We start from the raw sequence: 15681 nt of genomic DNA on the forward strand, positions 1-15681 counted from the left end.
ATGTTCCCACCCCAGACAATCAGCAGCTTCCCCTGTTGAGCACAAAAACAAAGGAGGGTGTAAGAAGGACAGCAGGCATCCCTGTGACGGATGCAGCTCTGCTTGGCCTGAACCCTGCAGGGGTCAGTTGGATATTGCTTCTGACCAGCATCCTGTCCTGTTCCTAATTTCTTGCTGTTGGATTTCTGTCTGCAGTTACCTGAAGGAATTCCGCACAGAGCAGTGCCCTCTTTTTGTGCAGCACAAGTGCACTCAGCACCGGCCCTACACTTGCTTCCACTGGCACTTTGTCAACCAGCGTCGTCGCAGATCTATCCGCCGCCGGGATGGTACATTTAACTACAGCCCTGACATTTACTGTACCAAGTATGATGAGACCACAGGAATCTGCCCAGAAGGAGATGAGTAAGTAAAGACTGCACCCTGCTTTTTAGGCACTAGGCTTTTGGTATCGGTCCAGGTGATAATTCCAGCCAGTTCTCGTAGAGATGAGGTAAGTCAGCAGTAAAGCAGCTTTGTAACCAACATAACATGAAAACAGATGTGAATTCTGTAATAGCAACCCGTGCGCTCCAGGCCTGCGCAGAGGTGGTACTAAGGGTGACTTAGATGGGAATTCAGCTTATTCATCATTCACTGTCCCTGACATTCTCATCGAAGTTGAGGTGGGAAAAAGAGATTGGTGATGAGTGGGCTCAGAAGGACTCTGTTCCTGTAAGTCCCTGGCTGTCAAATGATCACTCTTGGTCACTAGCAGGGTAGTTTAGTTTTTCACAGGTTGAAGAAAGAGAAAGAGCTTTGTTTTCTAGCCTGCCTCCTGAATTATCTATCCCCTTACTTTTTAAATAAAATCATATATGTCAGTAGTAAACTGAACTTTTAAGAAGCTAGTTAGGGAAATTACAGGTACCCAGAATAAGGCAATATGAGAAAGAGTTTGTTTTATTGTGTCTTTTCTCCCCATGACTGCAGGAAGTTTAGCTGGAGCAGATATGCAAGGATTTCTGCTATGCATGTGGTACAGTCCAGCAATTAAAGGGTTGACTCAGTAATATAACTTTAGACATGTAACAGATATGGAAGAATAAATAGTGTAGCCAAACTGGCCAAATACAGAGAATGTTTTATATAGAGATGCTATAGAAAGACGGAATTTCAGTTCCCTTTCATGGTGCCAATATAAACATACAGAAAAATGCTATTTGTCAGGAAAACAATGGTTTTTTTACCTCATTAAGTAAAGGTCTCGTGACTCCAACAGAATGGAATAATCACCCAGCCTGATGCTTCGGTTTCAATACTTTCTTCTCAATACTTTCTTCTTCATTATAAGAGAACTGGAAGGGACTGGAAATAGGATATTTGAGGACTTTGGCTTCTAGATTACTGGTTCATATCTGGCTGAAAATCAGTGAATGAAAACTGTTGCCATCTCAGAACTTTTTGCTGTCCTTCATTTAATTTCTCAGTGTAGCTTGTTCTGCCTAAGAGGGGAAGCAAAACAGAAGCTAAAACAGTAGTGTTGTAATTCTTCCTTGTACCATGCTCTGCATAAAGGATACATTTGGCTATATATAGCCTGTTGCAGCCCTGTAGGACTGCATTAGCAGGAAACAGTAACAGCACAAAGTCTAGGTGGGCTGCTGAGGAAATGGTATGTGCCATGTGCACATTTGCTCTCATGAGACCTCACTTGGAGCATTGTGTACAGTTCTGGTGTCCTCAACATAAAAAGGACATGGAACTGTTGGAACAAGTCCAGAGGAGGCCACGAGATTGATCAGGGGGCTGGAGCACCTCTCATATGAAGACAGGCTGAGAAAGTTGGGGCTGTTCAGCCTGGAGAAGAGAAGGCTGCATGGAGACCTCAGAGCAGCCTTCCAGTATCTGAAGGGGGGCTATATGGATGCTGGGGAGGGACTGTTCATTAGGGCTGTAGTGATAGGACAAGGGGTAATGAGTTAAAACTTAAACAGGGGAAGTTTAGATTGGATATAAGGAGGAAGCTCTTTACTGTAAGGGTGGTGAGGCACTGGAATGGGTTGCCCAAGGAAGGTTGTGAATGCTCCATCCCTGGTGGTGTTCAAGGCCAGGTTGGACGGAGTCTTGGGTGACATGGTTTAGTGTGAAGTGTCCCTGCCCATGGGAGGGGGGGTTGGAACTAGATGATCTTAAGGTCCTTTCCAGCCCTAACTATTCTATGATTCTATGTGAAGTCCCTTCAGTCACAGCTAGTATATTGGAACACCTTGACAATGTCCATGCTCTTTTCCATACCCCTGACAGGCATTAGACTAGAATAAGAAACTGCTGCTGTCTTAGTAATCCAGTTGTCTTTTTAGGAGGGGAAACCATTATACACCATGTAGTGACAGGTTTAGTGGTTCTGTGTAGTGCTGGAAGACGCAGCATAAGAGAAAGGACAGAGATAGCAAAGGTGGTGTTAACTGTAGCATCTTGTAGCAGCAATAAGTCTTGTGGGAGTGTTCAGTCCATTACCCATGTGACCAGACTTCATCTGTTCTTTCCCTCCTTCTGTACTTCAGATGTCCCTTCTTGCATAGAACTACTGGCGACACGGAGAGGAGGTATCACTTGCGCTACTACAAAACTGGAATCTGCATTCATGAGACAGACTCCAAGGGAAACTGCACGAAGAACGGAGTCCACTGTGCGTTTGCTCATGGGCCCCATGACTTGCGCTCTCCGGTGTATGACATCAGGTTAGTAGAGGTTGGGGATCTGCATGAAAAAAGTAACTTCTGTACCCCAATGAAAAGTCAGATGATCAAAGGACAGTACTGCTTCAGCATGAAATGCTTAGTGTTGGAGTGATGATGATATATCCCTTCCTACTAAGGCAAATCTACAAAATCTCCAGGGAGGATACTCAAAATGGGGGAAGGGAGCATACTGTAAACTACTTGTGTTGTGGCTTGGAGTCTGATGGGAGGGGTCAAAATAATACATCTGGAATGAAGAATGTCTGTTGCAGTTGTTTTTTGAAGATATTCTGGCAGAAATGCATGAATGAAATGCATCCACTTAGGAATTACGATGCTCCAGTAATCAGTTTTTATACACATTTACCTGTCTTGTCATCTGCTCTGTGTGTTCATTTAACTCTCTCCACAAAGGGAGCTTCAGGCGATGGAGGCTTTGCAGAATGGTCAGACCACATCTGAAGGCAGCATAGAGGGTCAGTCTGCAGTTGCTGCTAGCCATGCTATGATAGAGAAGATCCTCAGTGAGGAACCAAGGTGGCAAGGTGCGTGTTGCTTGGGGTCTGTGGGGCTGGGAAAGTCTGGTGTTTGTGGAGTGCCCACTCCTGTAAAAAGCTTTGTATAGTAAATATAGATTCTGGTCGTCTCCAATTAACTGGTTGCTTCTTTTGTAGATACAACATATGTCTTGGGAAATTACAAGACGGAGCAATGTAAGAAACCCCCCCGACTCTGTCGCCAGGGTTATGCCTGTCCCTACTACCACAATAGCAAAGACAGAAGAAGAAGCCCAAGAAAACACAAATACAGGTAATGTATTCCTGGATATTCTGTTTTCTAGCTGAGTGGTGAGGGGTAGTAGAAATATGTAATGAAAAATCTAGGATTTTGTTTACTAGGTAGTTTTGTAGTGTGTCTCCAAGGCCTGTACAGAGAGATGGGATGGACTGCTTCTGCCTGGGAGAAGGATAGCAAACTAAACAAGAAGTTTTCCTGTATATAGGAACCAGTCTCTAGTAAATGACTTGCTAAATCATGTTATAAGTCTGATTTTTATAGCAAACAGAACCTGTGTGTGGCTTCCCCATACCATATAAACTCCTGCTTTAGAAAGCAGTGTGGAGGAAAGGAAGCAACAGAAACTTTTGATCTCCGTCTAGAAACAAACACAGTCATGTTTTCATGGTAAAGGATGCGGAAGCTGCTTGTTGTGTGTGCCTGGTGATGGGGATCATGAGACATGGCATGACCAGCAGCGTAGCTGGACATGTATTCCTGACCAGCTGCTGAAGACTCTGCTTTGGAGGCAGCAGGGTTTTCTGTCAACTCAGCTGTCGCTGGATTTTTTGGCATGCTGTGTCTGCCTGAGCGCATAGGGAGTTACAGGCCCTCATTTCCTCCAGCATAACATTGTGGTCTCAGTGAGGCTTTTCCATAACTCCGTTTTGAAAAGCATAAGAGCAAACCAGAAAGCCAGGCGTCTGTTGCTATCTGCTTCCCTCTGCTGTTGTTTGAGGGAATGGTTAAAGAGCAGGGGAAGTAGGTCATGTCAAAAACCAAGAACTTGGGGAAAAAGGACGGTTCCTGGCTGGAGGAAAGAAAATGGACTTGCCTTTTCCTCAGTGACCTGACTCAACCTCTTTGCCACGTGGCTGTAGTATAACCCTGGAAACATATCACTGTAAAGGTATTTAGTGTTTTAGGATTAGCCAATTATTTTGTTTGCTTTCTATGAATGTACAGTTCCAATACAGAAACCAGACCCAGCATCTCTGACACTAATCGCATCAGCTGCTAGTATTATTATGTTGGTTCAGGTTGTATTTGTTTTCATATGGAGAGTTAAGCCATGTTTCTTTCATTGGAGAGTTGCAAGAAGGGAAATAAAATGCAGCAGGATGAGGACTGGGGAAGCAGCAGCCAGCCAAACTGTACAGCTGAGAGTGGGCAGCCAAACCTGCCTCCTATTTGAGAAATCCTAGAATGGTTTGGGTTGGAATGGACCTTAAAGCGCATCCAGTTCCATCCCCTGCCATGGGCAGGTACACCTTCCACTAGAGCAGCTTGCTCCAAGCCCCTGTGTCCAACCTGCCCTTGAACACTGCCAGGGATGGTGTGGCCAGAGCTTCTCTGGGCACCCTGTGCCAGCGCCTCAGCACCCTCACAGGGAAGAGCTTCCTAATGTCTCATCTCAGTCTCCTCTCTGTCAGTTTAAAGTCGTTCCCCTACGGGCCTTTGTCCAAAGTTCCTCTCCAGGTTTCTTGTAGCCCATTTAGGCACTGAGAGCCGCTCTGAGTTCTCTCCAGAGCCTTCTCTTCTCTAGGCTGAACCAGCCCAGTTCTCTCAGCCTGTCTGCAGAGCAGAGGTGCTCCAGCCCTCAGAGTATCCTTGTGACTTCCTCTGGACTCGCTCAAGCAGGTCCCATATACCTTTTATGTTGGGGTCCCAGAGCTGGGCACGGTGTTCCTTGTGGGGTCTCACCAGAGTAGAGAGGAAGAATTTCCTTCTTTGGCCTGCTCAAAGGAAGCAAATTTCAAAGCACATTTGACTTAATTAATTTCTCACCTAAATTACTTCAGCACTGTATTTTTTCTCGGTTTTGTCTAGGCAATCCTGCAAGCGTTCAGAGGTGAAAAGCTTCATCTACAGCCTGTACGTTGTCATGGGCTCTCAGACCTTAGGCAAGCTGAAACACTGTCAGGTTCTCTGAATCTGATGCATTCTCCTGCTACTTTTATTTACACAGGTCTTCACCATGTCCCAGTGTGAAACATGGAGATGAGTGGGGAGATCCCAGTAAGTGTGAAAATGGAGACTCATGCCAATACTGCCACACCCGCACAGAACAGCAGTTCCATCCAGAGGTACGGTAACCTCCTTGCTCTGTTTGGTAGCTGACTAGAAAAGCAAAAGCATTCCAGTCTTCTGAAGTAAGTTAATGTGCTAGCTGGGAGAGTGTGTAGGCTGCCTGCAGTATGGTCCTGAGATATAGAGAAAGTGCATGTTGGAAGTAAGCTGAAATTCAGCTGCTTGGAAGGGGTGTCTTTTTGTTATGTAGACCATATATGAGGAGGTAAAAAGGAGCAATCTCATGTATGAGAGGGGTCATTTTAAAAGCATGATGTGGGTTTGCAGATGAGCATACAGCATCTTTTTCCTTGAGGAAAAGTTCTCGGTTGATGATGGTTGTACTAAACCATAGATACCCACAGACTAGTCCTATAGCTCACCAAGCTTTTAATTGTTAGCATGCCCAGAGCATTCTAGTATCATTACAGAAACTGTAATTAATACCTTGTCCTAGTCTGCTTCATGTTACAGTGTTGAAAAGCTTTGTTGGCTGTGGATCGACAAAGTAACCATTGTTCCCATCTGTCAACCTGGGGGGAAGGGAAATAATCCATTTCCTACAATCATTGTCAATGGTTCGTTATTTTCCTTGCAAAGAAGTGGCTGTAACATCCTGTGCTGTCATCTGTCAGCTCTTTCCTATTTTTTCCCATTTGTAATATCCATGGAGCTTTGAGTGAGACTGAGGGACATTATGGCAAAGGGTGACCTTTGGGTGAGCTGACATGTGATGGGTTGATCTTCAGGTGAGCTCCAGCTGTGATGGGCATATTTTGGTGTTTCTGTAACTAGCTGGGTTTTCCTTTCTTTGAAACAAAGCACTGAAATTATCACCTGAACTCTGCTGGCTTTTGCACCTCTTATCTATGTTCCTGTCTTGGTGTTGAGTCTCTTCGCAGTACTTTTGAGATGCTGGTCATTGTTTTATTTCTGTTCATGTCTTGGTTTTGTTTTTTTCCCCATCCGTAGATCTACAAATCCACCAAATGCAATGATATGCAGCAGTCTGGCAGCTGTCCCCGAGGACCCTTCTGTGCCTTTGCACATGTAGAACGTACGTGGGCTACTTCTCTCACCATTCATGGGTATTTGAGCTATGAAGAGCTTATGGCCAAAATAGTTTAAAATACAGGGCTGCTAAACTAGAGCTGCTGTGAAGGATTTCCAGAAACAAAGTATTAACTTTGCTAATTCCTACAAAACCGTGCTAGGTGCTGGCAAAGCTGAAGGCAGTAGGTAGTCTGTAGGACTTAGCCCTCAGCTCTCACTGCACTGTCTCTTGAAGTTCCATCTTACTTGAATGTCAGCTCAGAAGGAAGGAAACAATGAAAGCTTCTCCTCTTCTGTATGGATGAACTGTATTTAGCTAAGTTGCGAAGTGGTGTATTTTAAAAAGCTGAGGATTAAACTGCTAATTACAGGTATTGATCCATTTAAAAAAGAAAATACTATTCTACTACTTATGAAGTTTCACTTAGAGCTTAAATCTTTAAGTCAGGTTGGAGAAATAAAATACGCAACTTTTTCCCTCTGCTTTTCCTTAAATCCTCTTTTCTCAATAGCTCCCTGATTTGTAGGGCATTATTTCAATCCTCACTTGCATTATCTGTAAACTAGCGATGCTGTTTTGGTTGTAGGTGTTCTATGTTCACATGGGTACTAACATTCAAAGATAAATAGTTAGCTTCTGATCCTATGGCTCCTACTCGTTTTCTGCACTCCAGATCTCACTGCTGAATTTGCAGCCATTAGGGCAGGTTACTCAAAAGCCAATAGACTGGCTCTGGTACTCACTGTGTGGCCTTGAGCAAATCTCTTTGTTGTTTGATTATCCTTTGTAAAAGGTGGAATTAGTGATTGCTCCCTTTGTCAAGGAATGGTGAGAATAAATTCTCTAGAGGTTATGCAGTTCCTTTTATAAGAAGCCTTGTCAACAAGCAGTAATTATAGATAGAGCTGTGGGCTGTAATGGCCCAGAACACAGTAGCGCAGCTACACAGCAGGATCCAGAAGGCTTAAGAGAGAATGAAATCTTGATAAAGAAATAACGTCTAGCAAACCCTTGTGTGTAACATAATATCTTTGTTTAGGAGATGCTTTTTGGTAACAAGATTACTGCACTTGATACTATACTACTTTAAAGCCGGAGGAACATTCTGTAGCCCTTAGGTCATTCCAACATGGTTATTTCCCATGCTATTTTATGGAATTGTATCTTTTAGTCCTTTTTAGCAACCTGAACACTGAGGGACTTAACTAAAATAACAGTCATCCATTTACTACATGCTCTTAGCATGAGCTTTACTGATTATTAGCATGAAATCTGTTCAAACCAATATTTTAAAGATATTGGCATACGGACATGGTGTCAGTGACATAGTTTTTGTAAAGATGCTGAGTTGTGTTAGATAAACACCACAAGTTTTATAGCATCTCTACCTTCCAAGCCAATGACATTTTCATTTTGTGTATGCCTTCGTATGTATGTTACTTTTTTGAGGTAATGGTTTGTACTCAGCAGTGATAGGAAACTTTACCTCCCTCAGCTAATTGTAATGCACGCATCAACTTTTGTGCCTAGCAATGAAGGAAGCTCTGCTTAATTCAAGACAGCTGAATGAACAACACACACTTTATGCAAGGAAGATAATTTTGGAGCAGCATTAATGGACTAAAGAGCAGCACAATGTACAAGTGACAGTAATAATGTAAGGAATATTAGACAGGTAGCAGCCATTTTCCAGATGAGGTTTATCTTTGCTTTCATACTTTATAAGTGGGTGCTTGTGGAATTTCTTCTCTCGAAAATATCTAGGTATTCTTGTTTCTAAATGTCTTGTGCTCTACTGCAATTGTACAGCTTTGAGTAACGCCCCATGTGCTTTTATTTCTTCCAGAGCCTGCACTCAGTGAAGATTTACAGCAATCCTCAGCTGTGTCAAGCCCGACACAGACAGGCCCTGTGATGTACATGCCGTCGGCAGCTGGGGATTCTGTTCCAGTCAGCCCTTCCAGTCCACATGCCCCAGACCTTAGCAATGTATGTAGCACTGTGGGGAAGCTTCTTCTGTATTTTATAGATCTCAGCTTCTCTGAGTCATTTCTCCCAAAAAGAGAAATCTTAAGTATTCAAATGCCAAAAGGATATGGTATTTTTCTTTTAGATCTCAGTTGCACACTTCTTAGAGGGATCTGTTTGCTTGGAACATGCATTTCAGTGGCTTTAGTATTGTCCTCTCGCCTGTAAAATTTGTAAGCCTTCCTTTCTCTGCTGAGTTTGTTGATGCACTTTTCTGAAAGTGAAATCTGCACATGAAGTCCAACCCCTTCCTGGCTGGGGGTACATATTGGGCTTAGTATCCAAGCAGCCTAATTAAAGGCTGTGAGACATTATTACTTCTAAAGTACATAGCCACATTTGTTTACATTTGAGTTTGTTTACATATGTAATCTCAGAGGTTTAGCTTGTGCATATTGTGTGTTGCATTATAGGATATCCTCAATTCCCTCCCTCTCCTAGAAGTAGCTAAACTCTGGAATATGTTTCAGTAATGCCCCAGATAGCTGGTAATACTTTATTTGTACATACAAGAGGTGGGGGAGGTGGTTAGGGTCTCTGGAGCTCAGGTGGTCTTTTCATCAATTCTCCAGGGTACAGGGGAGGACCTAAAAAAAGCTAGGAGGATTACCCAGGTTAATAACTGGTTAAAAGGGTGGTGTCATAGTCAGGGGTGTGGGTGTCTTGAACATGGGACCCAAGCTTGTAGGGCAGGTCTACTGGGGGCTGGTGGACCTGTAGAAGGGAAAGCAGTTTTGGTAGGGACCAAAAACTGCAGGGACCAAAAGACAGCAGGGACCTAAAGAAGGGAAAGCAATTTTGGTAGGAGGCTTGCCAGACTGGTCAAGGAGGCTTTAAACTAGGTGTGTTGGGGGAGGGGAGCATCATTCCATTCCAACACACCCAGTCAGTTGCCAGAACCTACAATAAATGCCTGGAGCACTGTAGAGATATCCCAGCTGCTCCAGCCAATGAGCTGGCTTCAGTTGGAGCTCGGCCCAGATGCCTCTATACAAATGCCCATAGCATGGGGAACAAACAAGAGGAATTAGAGATGTGTGCACATCTACGGGGGTATGATATAATAGGCATCGCAGAAACATAGTGGGATGGCTCCTATGACTGGAGTGTTGGAATGGAAGGTTACAGGCTCTTTAGGAAGGACAGACCTGGCAGGCGGGGAGGGGGAGTTGCCCTTTATGTTAGGGGTAGGCTGGAGAGTATGGAACTCTGTCTGGGGACAGGTGAGCAGTCCACAGAGAGTTTGTGGGTCAGGGTTAAAGGGAATATAGCTATGGGAGACATTACTGTGGGGATCTGTTACAGACCGCCTGATCAAGGAGAACCTGCGGATGAAGCACTCTATAGACAGATAGGAAAAGCCTCACGCTCACAGGCCCTTGTTCTCACGGGTGACTTCAACCACCCTGACATCTGTTGGAAGGACGGTACGGCCCAGCACAAGCAATCCAGGAGGTTCCTCGATTGTGTAGAAGACAGCTTCTTTCTGCAAGTAATAGAGGAGCCAACAAGGAGAGGTGCCATGCTTGACCTCATGCTCACCAACAGGGAAGGGCTCGTTGGAAATGTGATGCTCCAGGGCAGCCTTGGAGGCAGCAATCATGAGATGCTTGAATTTGAGATCCTCAGGACAGTGAGAAGAGCGTGCAGCAAGCTCACTGCCCTGGACTTCGAAAGAGCAGACTTTGGCCTCTTCAGGAACCTGCTTCGGAAGGTTCCATGGGATACAGCCCTAGAAGGCAGAGGGGCCCAAGACTGTTGGTTGATATTCAAGGATCACCTGCTGCAAGCTCAGGAGTGTTGCATCCCAACCAGAAGGAAGTGCAGGAGGGCCAGGAGACCTCCCTGGATGGATAAGGAGCTCCTGAGGAAAATTCAGTTGAAAAAAGAGGCTTATAATAAGTGGAAGCAAGGACAGGTGGCATGGGAAGAGTACAGGGATGTTGTCTGAGAAGCTAGGGACCAGGTTACGAAAGCTAAGGCTCAGTTAGAATTAAACTTAGCTAGAGGTATTAAAGATAACAGGAAGGGATTCTACAGGTACATAGCAAATAAAAAACAGACAAGGGAGAACGTAGGCCCCCTCAGGAAGCTCTCGGGAGAACTGGCTACACAGGATTTGGAGAAGGCTGAGGTTCTGAATGACTTCTTTGCTTTGGTCTTCACTGCCAAAGGCTCTGACTGCACCACCCAAGTCTTGGAAGGCAGATGCAGGGACTGTGAGAATGAAGACCTTGCGCCCACTGTAGGAGAGGAGCTGGTTTGAGACCATCTTAAAAATATGAACATGCACAAGTCCATGGGTCCTGATGAGATCCATCCGCGGGTCCTGAAGGAGCTGGCAAATGAAGTTGCAAAGCCGCTGGCCATCATATTTGAGAAATCATGGCAGTCAGGGGAAGTTCCCGATGACTGGGAAAAGGGAAATATAACCCCCATTTTCAAGAAGGGGAAAATGGATGACCCAGGGAATTACAGAGCAGTCAGTCTCACCTCTGTGCCTGGCAAAATCTTGGAGCAGATCCTCCTGGAAGGCATGCTAAGCCACATGAAAATCAACAAGATGCTTGGTGACAGCCAGCATGGCTTCACTAAGGGGAAATCCTGCCTGACCAATTTGGTGGCCTTCTATGATGGGGCTACAAAACTGATAGACAGGGGTAGAGCAGTTGATGTCATCTACCTGGACTTGTGCAAAGCATTCGACACTGTCCCACATGACATCCTTGTCTCTAAATTGGAGACACATCAATTTGATGGATGGACCACTCGGTGGATAAAGAACTGGCTGGATGGCTGCACACAAAGAGTTGTGGTCAATGGCTCAGTGTCCGGCTGGAGACCAGTAACAAGTGGTGTCCCTCAGGGACCGGTGTCGGTACCGGTCTTGTTCAACATCTTTGTCGCTGACGTGGACAGTGGGATTGAGTGCGCCCTCAGCAAGTTTGCCCATGACACCAAGCTGTGTGGTTCGGTTGATACCCTGGAGGGAAGGAATGCCATCCAGAGGGACCTTGACACGCTTGTGAGGTGGGCTGATGCCAACCTCATGAAGTTTAACCATGCCAAGTGCAAGGTCCTACACCTGGGTGGGAGCAATCCCAGGCACAGCTACAGGTTGGTCAGAGAAGAGATTCAGAGCAGCCCTGTGGAGAAGGACTTGGGGGTGTTGGTCGATGAGAAAATGAACATGAGGCGGCTTCAGTGTGCACTTGCAGCCCAGAAAGCCAACCGTATCCTGGGCTGCATTAAAAGGAGTGTGACCAGCAGGTCGAAGGAGGTGATCCTGCCCCTCTACTCTGCTCTTGTGAGACCTCACCTGGAGCATTGTGTGCAGTTCTGGTGTCCTCAACATAAAAAGGACATGGAACTGTTGGAACAAGTCCAGAGGAGGCCACGAGGATGATCAGGGGACTGGAGCACCTCCTGTATGAAGACAGGCTGAGGAAGTTGGGGCTGTTCAGCCTGGAGAAGAGAAGCTGCGTGGAGACCTCAGAGCAGCCTTCCAGTATCTGAAGGGGGCCTATAGGGATGCTGGGAGGGACTGTTCATTAGGGACTGTAGTGACAGGACAAGGGGTAACGGGTTAAAACTTAAACAGGGGAAGTTTAGGTTGGATATAAGGAGGAAATTCTTTCCTGTTAGGGTGGTGAGGCACTGGAATAGGTTGCCCAGGGAGGTTGTGAATGCTCCATCCCTGGCAGTGTTCAAGACCAGGTTGGACGAGGCCTTGGGTGATATGATTTAGCGTAAGGTGTCCCTGCCCACGGCAGGGGGGTTGGAACTAGATGATCTTAAGGTCCTTTCCAACCCTAACGATTCTGTGATTCTAAGAACGGAGATCTTTAAATGCTGAAGGTGTGGCAGCATTCATACAGAATGCTAGAGCACACCATTTTTGCAGAAGGTTTGGTTTTTTTTCTGTTAAGTCTTTCCTGTTTGCATTACTGTTGATAAGGTGTGTAACCTTTTCAAATGGTTGGTTAAGGCTTTGAGAAGGTAAAATGACATGAGTTTAACTCATTTGAAACCAGTCAGAATGAAGTGAATTCGTTTAGGATATCTACTTTGTCTTATTCCCCCTCTTTGAAAGGATAGTTTGACTTCATTAGTGCAAAGCCATCCTAACAGTTCATCATACACCTGAATTTGATTCCTGCTAGAATCCCAAACAGGTCTTGAAGTCTGGGCATATTATATTCTCTCACTGAATAACACTGGAAAACAGTAAAAACAAAAATGCTTTTATCTTGGGAGTGTATCATCTAAATTCTCTGAGAACTGCAGGGAAATTGAAGATACCTTCCACTTAATAGACAGTTTAGATCTTTTCTATCATAACTTCTTGGTCTTTCAAACAGTCTTTCCTAATCCTTGGATATATGCCAAATGGCAACACATGTCTTTCTGTGACTTCATCGCTCCACGGGGCATCTGCATGTAGCTTGCAAACAAATATGGCTTTGCTGGTGATCATTTTCCATGATGAATTGTTAAGAGAAAGAGGTCCCTCTAGCAGCCAGCCTCACATGGCCTGTTCTGTTTTGTATTTGTACTGTAGGTGTGGAATAAATCAGGAACTCTGCCAACTAGCCCCACCTCCACCACAGTGAGTAGTATCTTTGTGACTGTAGGGAAGTGTGGACAGCAGAATGTCTGTATCAAAATAAAATCAAAACATTTGTAGGATGCTCCTTTTTAATGCCAGCCCAGACTGTGCCACATTTGAATCTGTGGTAGTAGTAGCTGTCTAAATGATGTCTGAGGCACAGTCATGCTTGCCAGTGCAGGCAAATAATTTCTTGTCCCAGAGAAATGGGATATCTGCATTGATCCAGGTAGGCACTTTCTCTAAAATTCATCTTAATCTCCTTTGCTGCTGTCTGCGGCTTCATCTACAGTGCAAAACTAGCCTTGTTGCATGAGACTGTGATCCCTGGTTTTAGTCCTAAGAATGAACTGTTGGAAATTCTTGAGGTTTTTAATGCAGCTGTTGATACTTGCTTGTACTTGCATGAAAACTGTCAGATTTCCAACTAGAAAGCAAAAGATACAGTATTACACAGCTCAGATGTGCTTGGTTGTTCTGACTGCCACAGCACCTTTCCAGGTTTCACACTACTACTATTCAGAGTGCAGACAGAATCCACTGTACCCTAAGGAAAGCAAAGAGTGTTTCGGTCAGGTTTGGAAACTTGATCAGTCACATCTGGGGCCTCAAAAAGAATAAACTAGAACATAGGTTGGATTTTCTAAGACTGCACTCCAGTACAAAATAATGACAATAAAACCATAATTGTGGGACTGTATAAATCCGGTATCAAAGGAGTCTTTTCCTGGTTTATAATTACCGTTTACTGGAAGCTTGTATGCTTGTGTTGACTGTCAGTATAATCGATGCACAAACAGTGAAGTGAATGAGCTCTTCTATGGGATGCCTCTCCCAATGACTCTCTTCAAGTCATTGCTGCTGCTGGCTGAACTTTCTTGACATTTGTTCCTTCTATTAGATTCTTTGTAGGAACAGCAGTCTTGGAAGCCCATCTAATATATGTGGGTCTCCTCCTGGTGCCATTGGAAAGCCACACAGCTTGGAGACCATTGGTTTTCCTCCAGATTCAGTAACAGCAGCTGGGAGCTACAAGAAAGCACCGGGGTTTGAGCGAGAAGATCAGGTGGGGGCCGAGTATTTGAAGAATTTCAAATGCCAGGTTAGTAGGGAATATTGGCTGGAAGAGTTGGGGGGAATGAGGAATAATGAGAAATTGCCCAGTCTAGCTTTAATGTATTTTTTATTTTTCAAGAAACAAAAATGAGAAAGCACTGTTCTCATTAGCAGTTTTAAGGTCTTTGCTGTTGCTTTGAGCCTCCATTCCAGTCTCTTCCATCTTCCACCTGTTGTCTGCCTTGCTGCCATCACACGTGCAGTTTGTAGAAGTCGAGCTGCTGCTTGTTTTCCTAATTCCCCAGCACTTCTGTCGTGTGTTGACCCTGGGTAGCTTCCCACATATCATGTCTTGCTTTCTTTTTCCTTATTTAGGTCCTTGCCAGGAGTTGCTGTTTCTTTTGCTGTATTGTCTCATGGAAACTCATCCTTCCTTTTATGTCCTCATTCCAAACTCTTACCTTGATCTCTGTGACTTGGTTTGTCTTCTGTTTTCACCATTTATTTCTCCATTGTATTAAAAATGTCATGTTAGTTGTCTCTTGCTTCTCTGGCTGTATCGTGATGATCCTTGACTCTCCTGTGGCTTCTGTATTAAATTTGAATTCCTTTTTCTCATCTGAAGAACCCTCTGCATTCTTACCCAACCCACATTTCTTAATGACATTCCCCATTACCCCTTTCAGATATCCCAGTCTTGCCTTGCTCCTTCCTCAGTTTTCTCTTTCTTGGTGTCACACCTTACTCAGACTGCTCCCTAAGTCTAGAACAGTTTCTTCCATCTCTTCTGCCACTCATGAGCTTTTCCAGAGTCAACTTTTTGTTGTGAATTTCCCTTCTTGATGTTACAATTAACAGTTTCTCTGCACCCTCCCTTCCAAGTCAGCCGAGCTCAAGTCTCAGTTTTTGTTCCTCACTGGGTTTATAATTGTAACGGAACAGCATCTCGATTTAGGGGAAGGGAATAGCTACTATTATGAAGAAGTGCCTGTAAAAGTGTTTCCTACATGTTCTTGGAAAAAAAAACACAATAATATATATATTATATGTATATATTATATGTATTTTATATATATTATATGTGTATAATATATATTATTCCTTTATTTCTATGTTTTATATATAATTTATTTTTATATATTTATGTTTTCCTTTTATACATTTTATTATTATATATATTTTTTATACATTCATATATATATTAAAAAAAAAGAATAAAAATACCTGGTCTGTGTTGCTTAAAACCTAAAATGACAAAAGTGCTGCTTTCAACCTGGCTACATTTAAGCTCTTGCCTGTAACGTTAAAGAAACTAGCCTTAATAAGCTTATACTGCTGCATTAGTACTGCACTGCTGTGAGAAA

The 15681-nt window shown here is 44.1% G+C and overlaps 1 protein-coding gene across 6 annotated transcripts in view; it reads left to right on the plus strand.

Annotated features, from left to right (window-relative positions):
* The window catches only part of UNK (unk zinc finger), a 49573-nt gene that overhangs the window by 18534 nt on the left and 15358 nt on the right, over window positions 1–15681 (plus strand). For 4 of the 6 annotated variants that reach the window (XM_057398178.1, XM_057398180.1, XM_057398182.1 and 1 more), the window contains exons 2-10: window positions 196–405; window positions 2547–2723; window positions 3138–3268; window positions 3398–3533; window positions 5470–5587; window positions 6543–6627; window positions 8471–8613; window positions 13214–13261; window positions 14163–14363. In XM_057398178.1, coding sequence (XP_057254161.1) covers window positions 196–405; window positions 2547–2723; window positions 3138–3268; window positions 3398–3533; window positions 5470–5587; window positions 6543–6627; window positions 8471–8613; window positions 13214–13261; window positions 14163–14363 — 1249 coding nt within the window. The remainder of the gene's footprint in view (window positions 1–195; window positions 406–2546; window positions 2724–3137; window positions 3269–3397; window positions 3534–5469; window positions 5588–6542; window positions 6628–8470; window positions 8614–13213; window positions 13262–14162; window positions 14364–15681) is intronic. The other 2 variants (XM_057398179.1, XM_057398183.1) reach the window with 2 other exon arrangements.

Source organism: Pezoporus wallicus, unplaced genomic scaffold (genome assembly GCF_028554395.1).
Source record: "Pezoporus wallicus isolate ANWC-B61680 ecotype Strahan unplaced genomic scaffold, APGP_CSIRO_Pwel_v1 contig_7956, whole genome shotgun sequence".
Taxonomy (NCBI): domain Eukaryota; kingdom Metazoa; phylum Chordata; class Aves; order Psittaciformes; family Psittacidae; genus Pezoporus; species Pezoporus wallicus.